The sequence below is a fragment of the Diceros bicornis genome, chromosome 20, assembly GCF_020826845.1.
Source record: "Diceros bicornis minor isolate mBicDic1 chromosome 20, mDicBic1.mat.cur, whole genome shotgun sequence".
NCBI lineage: Eukaryota > Metazoa > Chordata > Mammalia > Perissodactyla > Rhinocerotidae > Diceros > Diceros bicornis.
Window position 1 is genome coordinate 19,684,842 of NC_080759.1, and position 15,973 is coordinate 19,700,814.

At 40.6% G+C, this 15,973-nt stretch overlaps 1 protein-coding gene across 1 annotated transcript in view; it reads left to right on the plus strand.

The window, feature by feature from the left end:
* Positions 1-15,973, plus strand: part of ANKRD55 (ankyrin repeat domain 55) — a 90,849-nt gene that overhangs the window by 12,749 nt on the left and 62,127 nt on the right. The window contains exon 3 of the mRNA XM_058564060.1: positions 15,611-15,733. Within this exon, the coding sequence (XP_058420043.1) occupies positions 15,611-15,733 (123 nt within the window). The remainder of the gene's footprint in view (positions 1-15,610; positions 15,734-15,973) is intronic.

Here is a 15,973-nt window from a genome sequence, read left to right on the forward strand (position 1 = left end):
TTCACTGGAATACATGAGGGCTTTGAGTGAACGGGCAGTTATAGACAACAGTACACCTGGGTCAGAGGTGGACTCAGTCCTGACAGCCTGCAGCCCTATCTGAATTTCAGCACTTACTACCCATGTGACTTTGGGTAAGCTCACTTTCTTGCCCTCAGTTTCCCCATCCCTAAAATGGGAATAGTTGTAGTACCTACATCATAAGGTGAGAATTAAATGAGTTGATTTATAGAAGGGCTTAGCACAGTGCCTGGTGCATAAAGAGCATGATGTTAAGTGTTGACCATCATTATGATTGTTATTCAGACAGTGACACCGTGCTGAGGAGACCCCTGTAAACAGTGCAATAACAGTGGATTCTTGCATAGCTTCTGGGAGACACTGTTGTGCTGTCAAAGTGATTGTGTGGCAGTTTTTGTTAACTTTAGGGTTGTTCTGAGTCTTTTAATTTCTTCAAATGAGCTACTAAAAATTCTAGAATTTTCAACTGTGCAGGAAACACCAAAAAGCTAAGAACCTTGACTGTGGACTGACCACAGGACTCTTTGGAATGTGACTGAGGTACACTTTGGCCGCATCCCCAAGTTCATGCATACACCACTGCAGAGAGGGTAGGTCTGGGGTCCCTGCTCCTCGAGCCACAGTGTCAGTGAACGGGCTGTAAGAGGAGCCTCCTCTGAAGTGGTAATAATGATTTGGTATATCATGAGGTTGCCATTGCAAATTAGTGAGGAAAGGGAGAATTATCCAATAATTGACTCTTTTGAAAAAAAATAATAATGGCATACAAAAAGAAGTTTAAGAATTCCATATTAATGGGCCGGCCCCGTAGCTTAGCAGTTAAGTGTGCGCACTCTGCTACTGGCGGCCGGGGTTCAGATCCCGGGCGTGCACCAACGCACGGCTTCTCTGGCCATACTGAGGCCGCGTCCCACATACAGCAACTAGAAGGATGTGCAGCTATGACGTACAACTATCTACTGGGGGGCTTTGGGGAAAAAAAGGAGGAGGATTGGCAATGGATGTTAGCTCAGAGCTGGTCTTCCTCAGCAAAAAGAGGAGGATTAGCATGGATGTTAGCTCAGGGCTGATCTTCCTCAAAAAAAAAAAAAAAAAAAAAAGAATTCCATATTAATTATAGTTAAATGTTAACCAATAAATAAGTATAACAAATAAATGAGTCATCCACAGGGATGACTTTCCTAGTCATAAAAACAATGAAATAAATTTTTTAAATGCAATATTCATAGATTGGGCTATATAAACACTAAAAATGTATTTTCCAAAAACAAACTGAAGGGCCAGCCCCGTGGCTTAGCGGTTAAGTGCGCGCGCTCCACTGCTGGCAGCCCGGGTTCAGATCCCGGGCGCGCACTGACGCACTGCTTCTCCAGCCATGCTGAGGCTGCGTCCCACATACAGCAACTAGAAGGATGTGCAGCTATGACCATACAACTATCTACTGGGGCTTTGGGGGAAAAAAATAAATAAATAAAATTATTAAAAAAAAACAAAAACAAAAACAAACTGAGAACTTAAGTGGCCAACAGGGGAAAGTCACTACAGCATAGATAACAGATGAAGAGTTAGTGTGCTTATTCCAACTAAAGCTCTCTTAAATCAATTAGATAAAGACAAATACCTTGACATAATGAGATAGAAAAGACACTAATAAATAATTCATAAAATGGCCATAAACATATGAAAAAAGTTCTCTCTCAGGAATAATAAAAAAATGACCATTAAAAACAATATACTAGGGCCAGCCCCGTGGCTTGGTGATTAAGTGTGCGCGTTCCACTGCTGGCGGCCGAGGTTCAGATCCCGGGCGTGCACCGATGCACTGCTTCTCCAGCCATGCTGAGGCCGCGTCCCACATACAGCAACTAGAAGGATATGCAACTATGACATACAACTATCTACTGGGGCTCTGGGGTAAAAAACAAAGGAGGAGGATTGGCCATAGATGTTAGCTCAGAGCCGGCCTTCCTGAGCAAAAAGAGGAGGATTAGCGTGGATCAGCTCAGGGCTGATCTTCCTCACAAAAAAAAGAAAAAAAAGAATGGGTTGAAATGTGTGCTCTCAAGCCCTGCTTGGGGTTGATGTGTTGGTTCAAACTTTCTGGAGGGCAATTTGACAGAGTCAAATCCATTGACTCCCAAGTTCCCTTCTAGGAATGTGTCCAAAGGAAATAATCAAAGATGCACAAAAGACATACATGCAAGAATGTTATGGCATTAGTTGGAATAACAACAGAATTTATAATTTCCAAAAAAAAGAGAAACAATTTAAATGTCCAATAATAAGAGAACTGATTAAATTAGTTGTGCTAAGTTTAGTCAATGGGATTTAATGCCAAATTTTATAAATAACATTTTCAAATCTTACCTTATGACAAGGGAAAATATTTACGATCTAACATTAAGTGAAAAAGAGCAAAAATCAAAATTATATATACAGCATGATCTTAACTTTGTAAAGAACAAATATATATATGTAACTCCAGCACCATGCTCAGGACTACTAGCCATTGGCTATTACAGTCTTAAAATATCTCTGTACCTTCAGATCAGCAGGGATTGCCCCATCCTTGCTGCACAGACGGTTCCCCAGGAATACACACGCTACCCACAACCTAGCAACTAAAAAGTTACGGACCCCCCTCCAGCTGTTACACCTGCCTCCATTCTGATGGGGGCCCCAACAAGCCAGTTGTTAGATCCTCTTAATATCACCCAGACCCAGTCCCTTATTGTGGAAGGGGAATTTGGAGTCAGGGGAGGGACAAAGATTCACTTAATAAGTGAGCAACAAAATAGCCTTAGTGTTAGCCAACCTCATACTAGATCTCAGAAAATTTTAGTCGTTTTCTTAAGGTTCTATCATTGTATTTCAATCCATAGAAAGATCACAGTGTGGGAGATCTGGGATTTGCATCCCTAGCTTGGTCAACTAGTCTTGCCCCAGCAGCAGCCACTGACCCCAAGTTTCAGCCACAGGCAGGAGGCCTCTGTCCTAATCCCTGAGGGTGCTACCCACCTCGGACTCTAGCACCTTCCAGAATTTTCTCCCTCCTGTTCTTTGCCTCCTAGCCTTGAGGCTGTTTGGACCTTTTAACCCCTTTGCTTGTCCTTGGGAACTTACCTTCTCTTTTACATGGCCTATGGGTTGGGTTACCACTCATTTTCCACCATGTCCATTTTTGGCACAGGATGGGAAGCAGGAGACAGTTCCCATTTTGAGGTGGAAGATAGAAAGGGCAAAGGCTCATGACTGCACACTCTGAGGCAACCAGGTCCTTCAGACTTCCGAGCCTCACCTCCTGCTAGCATTTCTCCCCATTCCCACATTACACAGGCAGGTGGAGGAAGGGAGGCTCCGGGAAAGAAGGTGGGTGGAAAGCAAGCCCATCCTGCCACATAAGTCAAGTATATACAATACGTCAACATTTTAATGTTGATTATCTTTGAGTATATATTTTCTTCTTCTTATCTGTATTTTCATAGTTTTTATAATCCAAAAGAGTATTATAAATAAAATACCATATAAAACGACAGATCAATTGAATCAAAATATCTGGGGATAGCACTCGGCATCAGTTTTTTAAGCTTCCAAGGTGATTCTAATGTATAACCAGAGTTGAGATCCAGGGATGCAGTCAATCTGTCGTTTTACAAAATAGTCAGCTGAACCCAGAGTGTTTCACAGTAACACACTTGGCTAATATGTTTGTTCAAAAAGAGATTTCTTTATGAGATTCAGATTTAACTGAGAAGTCAAATCTCTTAGTCATTTCTATTGTCACTTTTTTAGACCTCACAATATTACGTGCTCAGAGCCCTGATGAGATAAACTGTATATCCATAGTATATGAGAGTTGAGGGAAGCTGTTCATTTACTTCAACTCTACTTAAAATGCTAGTGATATGCCTTGTAAAATTCCAGAAGACTCTTTCTTCCACCACTTTTCCTAACTCTATTCCCAAGGATTATGAAGAATGAGCCTTCGTTTTGCATATTTACCTCTCTTCAATTTGCCAGTTGGAAAAGAATATGCTAATTAAATCAATAAACACATATTTATCAAGTATCTACAAAATATCCAATACTACTCTAGCTTCTACTATGTAATGTGCAATATTTTTTTTTTTTTTTTTTTTTTTCTGTAAAAAGCAAAGCCATACTGCCGAAGTTCTAGAGGAGTCACTGGTAATTATTCACCGGGTTGGGTTTTATTCTGTGCCATTTATAAAGCAACGAGGAAGCCAAGGCAGGAACCCAGCAACAACCCCAATTGCCTTCAAGCATTTTTAGGAACGCTGAGACAGTCATCCAGGAACTATTGTCAATCTGTGACTGTGTACAGAAGCACATGTGGACACTTTACAGGGTCAGTGCAATTTTAAAGAAAAGTTAAAGAAGGAAGAGGTCCTGTCCAATCTAGAAATGAATTATTGATAAAGAGAGAGAAAGCAAAGTCAAGACGATGAGGACATCCACGGAAGGCCAGATGACAGAATGTGGTGGCAACAGGGCTTCAAGTGTAATGTAAAGCTAAAGGACCACAGAGCAATAGACTCATTCAATCTCTGACACCTGGACCAACCACCCAAATTACATTTGTTTTCTTAAACTATTTTCAGAAGATCAAGGCATTAGGGGCAGTTTTACAAGTGGCCACAGTAGAGGGCCACTAGGAGGATGCCTTTTAAAGAACCCAAGGAGGACTCCTTTCTCCAAATCCCTCCTAGCCCAATAGCCATTGTTCATCAACAATAGGTGATTCATTATTTGGTTCTACAGAGATGTGAGAAAGACACATAGAATATAATCATGAAAGGAACCTTAGAGGTCAGCCTTCTACTCAGCACAGGTTACCTCCTCAAGAGCATCCCGAGATATGTTTGGTCAGAACCTGTTTAAACATGGGTAGTGATGAGGAGCACACTAGCTTACGAGGTAACCCTTTCTAGTTCAGAACAGCTCCAGTCATTTAAAAGTTTTATTTATTCCAATTTCTACCCCCAGAATGAGTTCTGCCCTCTGGATCTACAGAGAGCAAGTCTAAACTCTCTGCCAACTTTTCTAATATTTGAAAACAGCTGTCCTGTCCAACTGAGTTCGCTCTTCTCCAAACTAAACAAACCCTGCTTCTTTACCTATTCACCTTGCAGAGGCCCTGATTAAGATGGCAAATATGCTGCAAATGCTTGCCATTTCTGGAAAATGAAAGAAGTGAGTGGAGTCATACATTTGATCCAGAAGAAAGTAAGGGAGATTGGAGGAGGGGCGGTTGAAATAACAACACTTGGCTTACTTTTCAGCTTCCAAAGGCCAGCGAGGCCAGCACAATCCTTCTTAGAATTCATTTCAGATTTCTACCTGCCTAATTACCAAAGAACTTCTTGACACAATATTCTAATATCAAGGAGATTTCCACGAGACTCCAATGGATGAGAAAACCCTTTGAACATGCATGCTACATCAATCAATCAATCCATTTATTGCACACATACTAAAGGCCCTATGCATTAAAGATTGAGATCTTACTTTTTAAGAATTAGTATTATTAAAACGAAAGTGCAATCGGTGAAAATGCATTCTAGAGAAGCATCATTACTGAAGTTCAAGACAGACATGCTTCTCAAAACAGCAAATTACATTTCCCAGCACCACTCCCCATCCTCCCTAATGCTGGTCCAGTAGAGATGCTAATTGTGGAATGGCACTCATGGGTTCACAGGTCAAAAGAATCACCCCGAGGAACACAGTGATGCTGAGATTCAAAGAAATGCAACATGTGTTGCATCATAAATCTGGTTATGAGGAAAGATCTGATTGTGGCTAGATATTTACCCTGAGATAATATTGTTGCAAGACTTCCTCCCCACAGAATAAGATCCCTTCTTTTCCACTCCCATGGCATGAAGGTTGCTTTGAGTATTTGTTCTCTCAGCTGGCACATGCAGAAATCTTGAATCTATTTTTCTCTTTAAAATGTTAGAAAGAAACTTCTTCCTCCTCCCATATGACTGGCACTTTATAAAACACCCTTAAAGCCTCAACCAATACCCCCTGAGGGACTGGAGGAGAAAACAGGAGTAACAGCAAAATGTTTCAGCTCACAAAACCTCTACAGCCTGCTGAGCAAGGCAGAGGGTTTCATTAACGGGAAAGAAGACAGAGGGTCCTATCTATGTCAAAGCAGCAATATTGACAACAATAATTGACATGCTTTGAACACTTTGTGCCATGCATTGCTCTAAGCACTTTACATGGATCAGCTCATTTAGCTCTCGGAGGTAAGAGTAAAGAATAGCATTTACCTCCTAGAACAGCCCTAGGAGGTAAATACTATTCTTATCCCATTTGACAAATGAAGAATGGGAATAGAGAGGTTCAGCAACTTGCCCAAGGTCACACAGCTAGCAGGTAAGTGGCAGTGCCAAGAATCAAACTCTGGAGGCTGGATCCCTGAGCCTATGCTCTTACCATTTTTCTGTATTGCCTCCATGTGTGTATGCTATGTGTCACATGAGGTATATGATGAGTCACATGAAACTAATTTTGTTTCAATGCCAGCCAGCTGTATCAATGACATTAAACTTGTTACTGCATGGCCAGAGTGTTCCAGACTGGCTTTTAATTCTACCCAGCAGAACTGGTACCATCTTGGCTCACAGCCCAGGTCAAGGCCCACAGAGACTCTTTATCACCAGTGGGTGGCAATATTGTTGCATGGAGCTGTTGGGATGCAGTGAAGGCCTGGCACCCTTCCTAAAAGTGGAAAGGCCTCACCAACTTATGGATAGGTCATTCCAGGCAACCCCCAAAATGCAATTTCTGAACAGTCCCCAAAGCATCCAGGATAATCCTGCCAGAGGAGAGAGGGATCTGAATTAGGAGAATGCCCAGGAAATGATTCATTTAAGTGATTCTTCCTCTGTCCTGCCATAATATCCCTGGTATATCTCAGGCATAAATTACACGTGTGTCTTCCCACTAAGGCATGTCTTTCTTAGGGACAGAGACTCTACAACATTTATACCTGCAATTTCACTCACCTGTGCTAGATGTTGAGTAAATGGATGAGTGGTTAAATTTCAGTTCTTCAGAGGCAATCAGTTCCACTCCATGGAACAATCAAAGAAAGATCTGCAGAGTCCTCTGTAGTTGCCCAAAATGAATCTAGACTTCATTGGTGACTCTAGGGTGAGTTCAGCCACCCAAGGATCCTCGGAACAGAATGAACCAAAGAAAGCCTCTCAAGACCACCATGGTCTGGACTCCTGAAACTGTAATATGATCTATCCTTATGTTGACCTGGCACTTGCACAAAGCAGTCACAGCTTAAACGGAACAACTGTCAAGCTGACCTCTGGGTAATTTCAACAAAGTGGGCCCAGTAATTGATGCAGTTAAGGGCTTTCCCAAGAAACTCCACAATAACCCAAGGATAGAGCTACTATGTGAAGCTCTAGAAGAGGAGCCCACATTTGTGTAAAATCTGAGAAGCTCTGAGGAAGGTCCTCTAATCCAAAACATTTCGAGTAGCCTGTCATATGCCTGAAATCCTACTATTAAAGAGCTAAGCCCTTGGGATTAGGTAGATAATTTATGACACATCCAGACACCTGTTATGGTTTTTAGATGATTTCAAGAGGTCTATCTTTCTAATTTTTGGGTAAAAATTAATTAAAAATTTAAAATACATACCTTTTTAAAAAGTCTACTAGGGTATTTATAAAGGTCAGAATTAGAAAACTATATATATATTTTTTCTTTTTCAGAACTTTGTCAAATATCAAGGACTTGTTTTCTTGCTCATGGACACATTAAGCTCTGTCTTCCCTTTTAGTAATAACACATTAATGTAAAGCTAGTAAGATACACTCCTCTCTCACCATGAAGGAAAAAAACCACTTGGTTTACTTTGTTGATTATTAAAAAATATGAATTCATTGTAGAGAATTTGGAAAATTTAGAAAATTCTGAGGAATATCAGGGAGATCATCTCTATTGACATTTTGATACATGTTCTTCCAGTCTTTTACGTATTTCATATATATACATATACACAGATGATTTTTTATAAAATATAATCTATATCTATTCACCTGCTTCTTTCTTCCTATTTCTTTATGTCTCTTTTTCATTATCTCTACTTCAGTCTCTCTATCTTGTGTGAATTCTGGAATTTTTCTTTATGCACTCATACATAAGTCTGTTTGACTTTCACAAAGTTAGAGAGGCAAGAGCCATTCAAACCATGATCCTCCCCTAAGCTGAATGGAAAGAAAGATAGGTGATAAATAGATAGATGGTAAGTAGATAGTTGATACTGGATTGACTGATGGATAGATAGATAGACAGACAGACAGACAGACAGATAGGTAAGGAAAGAAGGAAGAAGAGAAGGATGAATTTATGTATTGTTTGTCTATGTGGATCTTCCACATATCTTAAATGGTTTTGTGACCTTTGGTAGAAAAAAATTTTTCTTGCCTCCATTTTAGATTCCATAAGGACCATCAGTCATCCTCCTGGTACTTGTTATTTCTGCATCACCCTTCCTCATTTCTACAGAAATTCTTTGTACGGTCTCCAGATTAGGCCTAATTATTTGTATTGATTGCAACTTAAATGGACTTTTGACACAACGTTTATGGAAGCCCCTTCATTTTCTATTTCCTAAAGGCTCTGTAGCTTAGTATGTTATCTCAGGGCAGGGAGGAACTCTGACATACACTCTGTTGTGCCTCACATATCTTCCCTTTGCCCTACCCTGTGCTTCACTTTGTGTCTGAATTTCTTTTATAATACACTTCTTTGGTGGCCATCTAGCTAAGATTGGCCGCCTTCAATGACAGGAAGCTCACTACCCCTTGAGGTGACCCAGAACATTTTTACAATGCTCTAAAAATTAAAGTACCTATCTCTCTGTCACTCTCTCCCCCTGCTATTTCTACCTGCTGGGGTTTCACAGAATAATTTAACTATAAAATTGTCTGCTTAAAAGCTCTTTGAAAAACAGTTCTGTCTTCAGTAGCAGCAAAAACAATAAAATACTTAAGAATAAACTTAACCAAGGAGGCAAAAGACTTGTACACTGAAAACTACAAATATTGCTGAAAGAAATTAAAGATACTAATAAATGGAAAGACAATATTGTTAAGATGTCAATATCACCCAAAGAAATCTACACATTCAAGGCCATCCCTGTCAAAATCCCAAAGATTTTTTTGCAGAAATATAAAATTCATCCTAAAATTCATACAGAATCTCAAGGAACCCCAGTTGGCCAAAACAGTCTTACAAAAGAACAAGTCTGGGGCCGGCCTGGTGGCGTAGCGGTTAAGTGCATGTGCTCTGCTGCGGCAGCCCGGGGTTTGGATCCCAGGCGCGCACCAAGGCACCGCTTGTCAAGCCATACTGTGGCGGCATCCCATATAAAGTGGAGGAAGATGGGCACGGATGTTAGCCCAGGGCCAGTCTTCCTCAGCAAAAAAAGAGGAGGATTGGCGACAGATGTTAGCTCAGAGCTAATCTTCTTCACAAAAAAAAAAAAAAAAAGAACAAGCCAGAGGCTTCACACTTCCTGATTTCAAAACATAAAGCTACAGTAATCAGAACAATACAATACTGGCTTAAAGACAGACACATAGATTCACAGAATAGAACTGAGAGTCTAGAAATAATCCCATACATCTATGGTCAACTGATTTTCAGCAAGGGTGCCAAAACTATTCAATGAGGAAGAATTGTCTTTTCAACAAATAGTACTGGAACAACTGGATAGCCACATGCAAAAGAATGAGGTCAGACCCTTACTTTAACACGATATATAAAAATTAACTCAAAATGGATCAAATATCTAAACATAAGACCTAAAACTATAAAACTCTTAGAAGTAACATGGGGGAAAGCTTTATGAATTGAATTTGGCAACGATTTCTGTGATATGATGACAAAAACACAGACAACAAAAGAAAAAACAGACAAATTGAACTACACCAAAGTTAAAAGCTTTTTGCATCAAAAGTCACTATCAACAGAGTGAGAAGGCAACCCACAGAATGGGAGAAAATATATGCAAATCATATATCTGTTAAAGGGTTAATATCCAGAACACACAAAGAATTACTACAACTTAACAACAAAAAAAACAACTTGATTAAAAAATGGGCAAATGACCTAAATAGACATTTCTCCAAAGAAGATATATGATGGGCCAATAAGCACATGAAAATATGCTCAACACCACTAATTTTAAGGAAATGCAAATAAAAACCATGAGATAATACTTAACACCCATTACGCTAGCTACTATTAAAAAAACACACACAAAACCAAAACGAGAAACAACAAGGGTTGGTAAGGACATGGGGAAATTGGAAGCCTTGTGCACTATTGGTGGGAATATAAAATGGTACAGCCACTATGGAAAACAGTATGGTGGCTCCTAAAAAAATTAAAAATGAAATGATCACATGATCCAGCAATTCTACTTCTAAATTTATACCCAAAAGAATTGAAAGCAGGGTCTCAAAGAGATAGTTGTACACCCATGTTCATGTCAGCATTATTCACAGTAGCCAAAAGGTGGAAACAACCCAAGTGTCCATCAATGGATGAATGGATAAACAAAATGTGGTACATTATTCAACCTTTTTAAGAAAATTCTGACACATGCTACAACGTGAACGAACCTTTAGGACATTATGCTAAATGAAATAAGCCAGTCACAAATGCACAAATACTGTTGATTCGGCTTGTATGAGATTCCTAGAGTAGTCAGATTCATAGAGACAGAAAGTGGGATGGTGGGTTTCAGGGCTGGGGGAAGAGAAGCATGGGGAGTTACCGTTTAATGGGTACAGAGTTTGAGTTTTGGAAGATGAAAAGAGTTCTGGAGATGATTGATGGTGATGGTTGCACAACAATGTAAGTATACATAATGCCACTGAACTGTACACTTAAAAATGGTTGAAATGTAAATTTTATGTTATATATATTTTACCACATTTTTTTAATTATCAAAAAGATCTTCAAATATCTGAAGGCTACTATCATAACCCCATGTAATAATCTTGAGAGTAAACATCTATTTCCTTCACCTGTTCCTCATGTGACATAAATGAAGTCTGTTCATACCCCATTCTGGTCACTCTTCTCTGGATGTTCTCCAGCCACCTATAGCCCATTTAATCCACAGGCCATAGACCTCAACATGGCCCTGAGCAGTTAAGAGTGAAAAAGATCTGTTACCTCCCTCAATCTGGTTAGTAGACTATTATTAATGCAACCAGAGTTCCTACTAGTTTATTGTCACACCGTTAATTCCTATAGAGCTAACTGTCCAACTAAAATCTTAAGTTCTTTTCTAATGTTCCACTGCTAAAAATTTTTATCGCTTAGAACTCTTTCAGTGATTAAAAAGAAAAACAAACACATAAAATCTATGCAAATTGACTTAAGCAAAAAAAGAATTTAATGGCACATGTAAATATTCCAGAGATGGTGCTGGTTTAAGGCATGGCTTGATTCAGGAGTTCAAATGATGTCTCCGGGTCTCAGTTATTTCCTTCTCATAGCCCAGCTCTGCTTCTCCTTATATTGTCTTCATTCTTAGGCTCTCCACTCATAATTGAGATGTCTCTCAATAGCTCCCAGGTTCATGGGTGGTGGAACAAAGAGAGAATATTGCTCTCAGCAATCCCAGTCAAAGTATCATTGTCTTCCATGGGCTCTGATTGGGGCACATCGCTGACTCAATCTCTGTGGCCGGGATAATGCTGCTGCTGGACAGGGAAGGGGGAAGAGGAGAGAGTATCCTCTACCCACTCTGGGTCCTTTCTGGCTGGGCTACAAATTAAATTGACGTGAGACTGAATAGCAGGAGAAAATCAAACAAAGTTTAATAACATGTATATGTGGGAGAAACCAGGGAACCTGAGTTTCTCAACAAATGGCAGAGATTTTCACTTTAAATAGATTTAGATAAAGACAAAGGAGGATGTTGCGGGTGGGGAGGGAGACAGAATTCACTGTAACCAAGAGTATGCACATTTAAGTTCTCTCCTTCCGTACTGACAAGAGTTTCTAGAGATAAGGTCATCCCCCCTCTTCCCCGTACAGAGAGGAAGACACCTTTACAAATAGAAATTTCCCTTTCAAATGTAAATTATCCATACGCAGAGTTAAATTCATTTAGGCAGTTAGTGGAGGAGGTCAAATGTCCATCAGAGAAAATAATCAAGGTAAGAGACATATTTTGATGGCTAATTTTGATCTCCCACAACAGCTTAGTTCTAGGTTGTGTGTTCTGTCCCTGAGCAGGGACGTAGTCGACTCCACTGAATCAGACCACTGGCTGAAGTGGAGAAGAGGTGGTCCCTCGAGAATAATCAAGTTAAGGTCACCAGTAGAGTGAGGGGATGTTGAGCAACAAAAACTAAAGGTTCAACCACCCTTTAATTAATTCAACTGGGTATTTTATGGACTAAGAGACATTACCCTGTGTTTATCCCTATTAAACACAATCTTATTAGAATCCTTCTGGCAAGTTATTTTGGGATCCTAATTCTATCAGGCAGTAGTCCTTGTTTCTCTCAGCTGCATGTACTCAACAGTGTGATGAATACAGATTTCATTGCACTCAGTGATGACAGGTTGTAAACATGTTTATATATGTTATATAAACACATTATATAAGATATAAACAGGATGGGCCAGCTCTGTGGTTTAGCAGTTAAGTGCGCGTGCTCCGCTGCTGGCGGCCTCGGTTCAGATCCCGGGTGCGCACCGACGCACCGCTTCTCCGGCCATGCTGAGGCCGCATCCCACATACAGCAACTAGAAGGATGTGCAGCTATGACATACAACTATCTACTGGGGCTTTGGGGGTAAAAAATAAATAAAATCTTTAAAAAAAAAAAAGATATAAACAGGCTATAAACACAGCTCCTCAGCCATCCATCAGAATTTTCCTTCTAAGGTGACACCACCAGCATCTTTGGATGTGGTCACACAACCGGATACCAGGGCCTTCTTTGTCCTTAAGTCTGGGCCCTATTTCCTGTACCCAGAGATATTGTGTGCAATCTTAACAAAATGTCTAGACTCCTGGGAGGGTTTCTAATAAAGAGTTAATGTTCTATACAATGTATGGATTATTTATCTAGCCATCATCAGAGAAATCTTTTTCTCTACATGTCCTAGATTTCAAATGCTCTTTAAACACGAAAAAAAAAAAAGGCAATAGTAGTAGTAGCAAAGTATATACAGCCTTTACTACATGCTATGCCCTGTTCTAAAAGCACATAGGATTAAATATTAACTCATTTATTCCTCACAACAACCTTATGAGATAGGTGGTTGTCATAATCATCATCATCTCCATTTTAAAGAAGAGGAAATCAAGGCCCAGAGGGGATCATTGGCCCAAATTTACACAGCTGGTTAGTATAAACCAGGACTTGAACCCAAGTGGTGCAACTCCAGAGTCCTCACACTTACCACGGAAGTGACATTGGACCTTGACATCCCTCACCTCCCACTTCCAGCCCTCAGGAAAATGTACGGATGAGTCTGCTTTCAAAACAACAACAACAACAAACCTACCGAGAATAAATTAGGGAGCAACCACTCACTTTACAAAGCAGTTTGCTGTCGTAAGTGAGTCATTTTCAATAACAAGCTTCTTCTGGGACAGGTCAACTGGTTAAAAAATCATTAATGATTTCCCAGAAATACTGGGATGCATAAACCAAGCCAAAGGGTTAGGACCACTGCCAACAACAGATTAATTAGAACTGTAAAGTATCTTGGGCATAATGTCCACATTAGTAGAAAAACACCATCTGAAAAGCTTTTCTTACATACATATATTTCCTCTAAACAATGGCTAGCTATGCTTAGCAAAAAAACATGCATGGGAGCATTTGTATAAGTAGAGGGGCTCAGCACAGCGTCTCACAAGGGGTCCCCACCATAAACAGAACTTGCCTCCCAGCCTTTCCAGTGCTCTCCCAGGGTCACCCATAGTGACCCATAGTGCTGTCGTCACCTATGTCAGTACTATTAGTTGGTTCGGTCGTGCACAGAGGTATAATACAGGTGGCTACCACATTCAAAGGAGTTGCATACAGCTCTGTTCCTTCTGGAAACACGATGTCATGAAACCCCAGATGGTTCAGATGAAGGGGCTTTCGTGAAGGGACTACATACAGAGATGAGGCAGGGTTGAAAGAACAGTGTTTGTTTCCAAAGGGAGCCCCCAGTGAGAACTGGTTCTGGGGAGGAGGCACCTCTTGGTGGGAGACACTGCTGCTGCTAGACACTGCACTAGGGGAAGACAGGAAGAAATGCCCCATCTCTGTCTCTTCTTCCTGCCAGTCTCCTGCTGGTGCTTCCCATGGGCCAGTCAGAGGGCAAGGGGGCCTGGGTGATGCAATCAGCAAGGGTTGGCCCTCAGGGTACAAAGCAGAGGGGAAAAGGGTGGAGAGTGCATCCGGAGGACAGAAAATAAGGAGCACAATGGCTCTTTCAAAGGTGGATAAACTGAGTCATTGAAAGGAAGAGTAACATGTTTCAGATCAAAAATGGAAACCCAGAGCCAACGTGAGGGCTCCACTTCCCTCTCTGGTCTCACTGATTTTGAGTAGCCTGAATGCCTGGAGAGAATCATAAAATCTTAGAGGACATCTAGTCCCTCAGGCTCCTTCCCTATGCAGTAATTAGCCCTTTTCCACAGTTTCGCTTTCCATGGTTTCAGTTACCCATGGTCAACTGAGGTCTGAAAATGTTAAATGGAAAATTCCAGAAATAATTCATAAGTTTTAAATTGCACACTGTTCTGAGTAGCATGATGAAATCTCATGCCATCCCCCTGCGTCTTGCCTGGGACATGAATCATCTCTCTGTCCAGCGTATCCGCGCTGTATGTGCCACCCGCCCATTGGTCACTTAGCCAACTCGGTTGTCAGATTGACTGTGGTGGTATCACAGGGCTCGTGTTCAAGTAACCCTTATTTTACTTAATCATGGCCCCAAAACGAGAGAGTAGTGATGCTGTCAATTCGGATATGCCAAAGAGAAACCGTAAAGTGCTTCCTTTAAGTGAAAATGTGAAAGTTCTCAACTGAATAAGGAAAGAAAAAAAATCGTATGCTGAGGTTGCTAAGATCTACATTAACTTTTATTACAGTATATTGTTATAATTGTTCTATTTTATTATTAGTTATTAGCGTTAATCTCTTATTGTGCCTAATTTATAAATTAAACTTCATCCTAGGTGTGTATGTATAGGAAAAACATAGTATGTATAGGGTTCGTTACTATTCACAGTTTCAGGCACCCACTGGAAGTCTTGGAATGTATTCACCACAGATAAGGGTGTACTACTGCATATGGTGACATTACAACATGGCCTACAGTGATCTACCTTTCTTCAGAAGTCCTGAGGGTGCACGTGATCAGGATGACTCAGCCTTCTGCCTGGATTCACCAGATAGGTTTTCATGAATCATTTGTATGAGTGAGGCTTTGAGTGTTGTTATTCTCTCGGTGAATTTGCTCCACACACTGTGTCTCTGTTTGATTCATGAAGGTGATTCATCTGAGGAAGTTGACCTGACCATGGTTTATCAGGCAGCATCTAATGGAGATGTCAATGCTCTGACTTCGGTGATTCGGGAAGACCCCTCCATCCTAGAATGCTGTGACAGTGAAGGTGAGCTGTATATGCATTTTGAATCCTGCAGAATGTTTTGCTCTGTCCTTTTAGAGATGGCCTTCAGAGGTGAGCAATGTTAAAAAAAATTATGTCTGACAGGCCACTTTGATACTGGAGAGACAAGGAGTATCCTGCCTGTGACTGTGTGCAGATCCCTTGATATTTCTTTAAATGAGGCCCTTGAACACAAATATTCAAATTCTTTTACATCACCTCTTATAATTAAGCCAGTTGGTT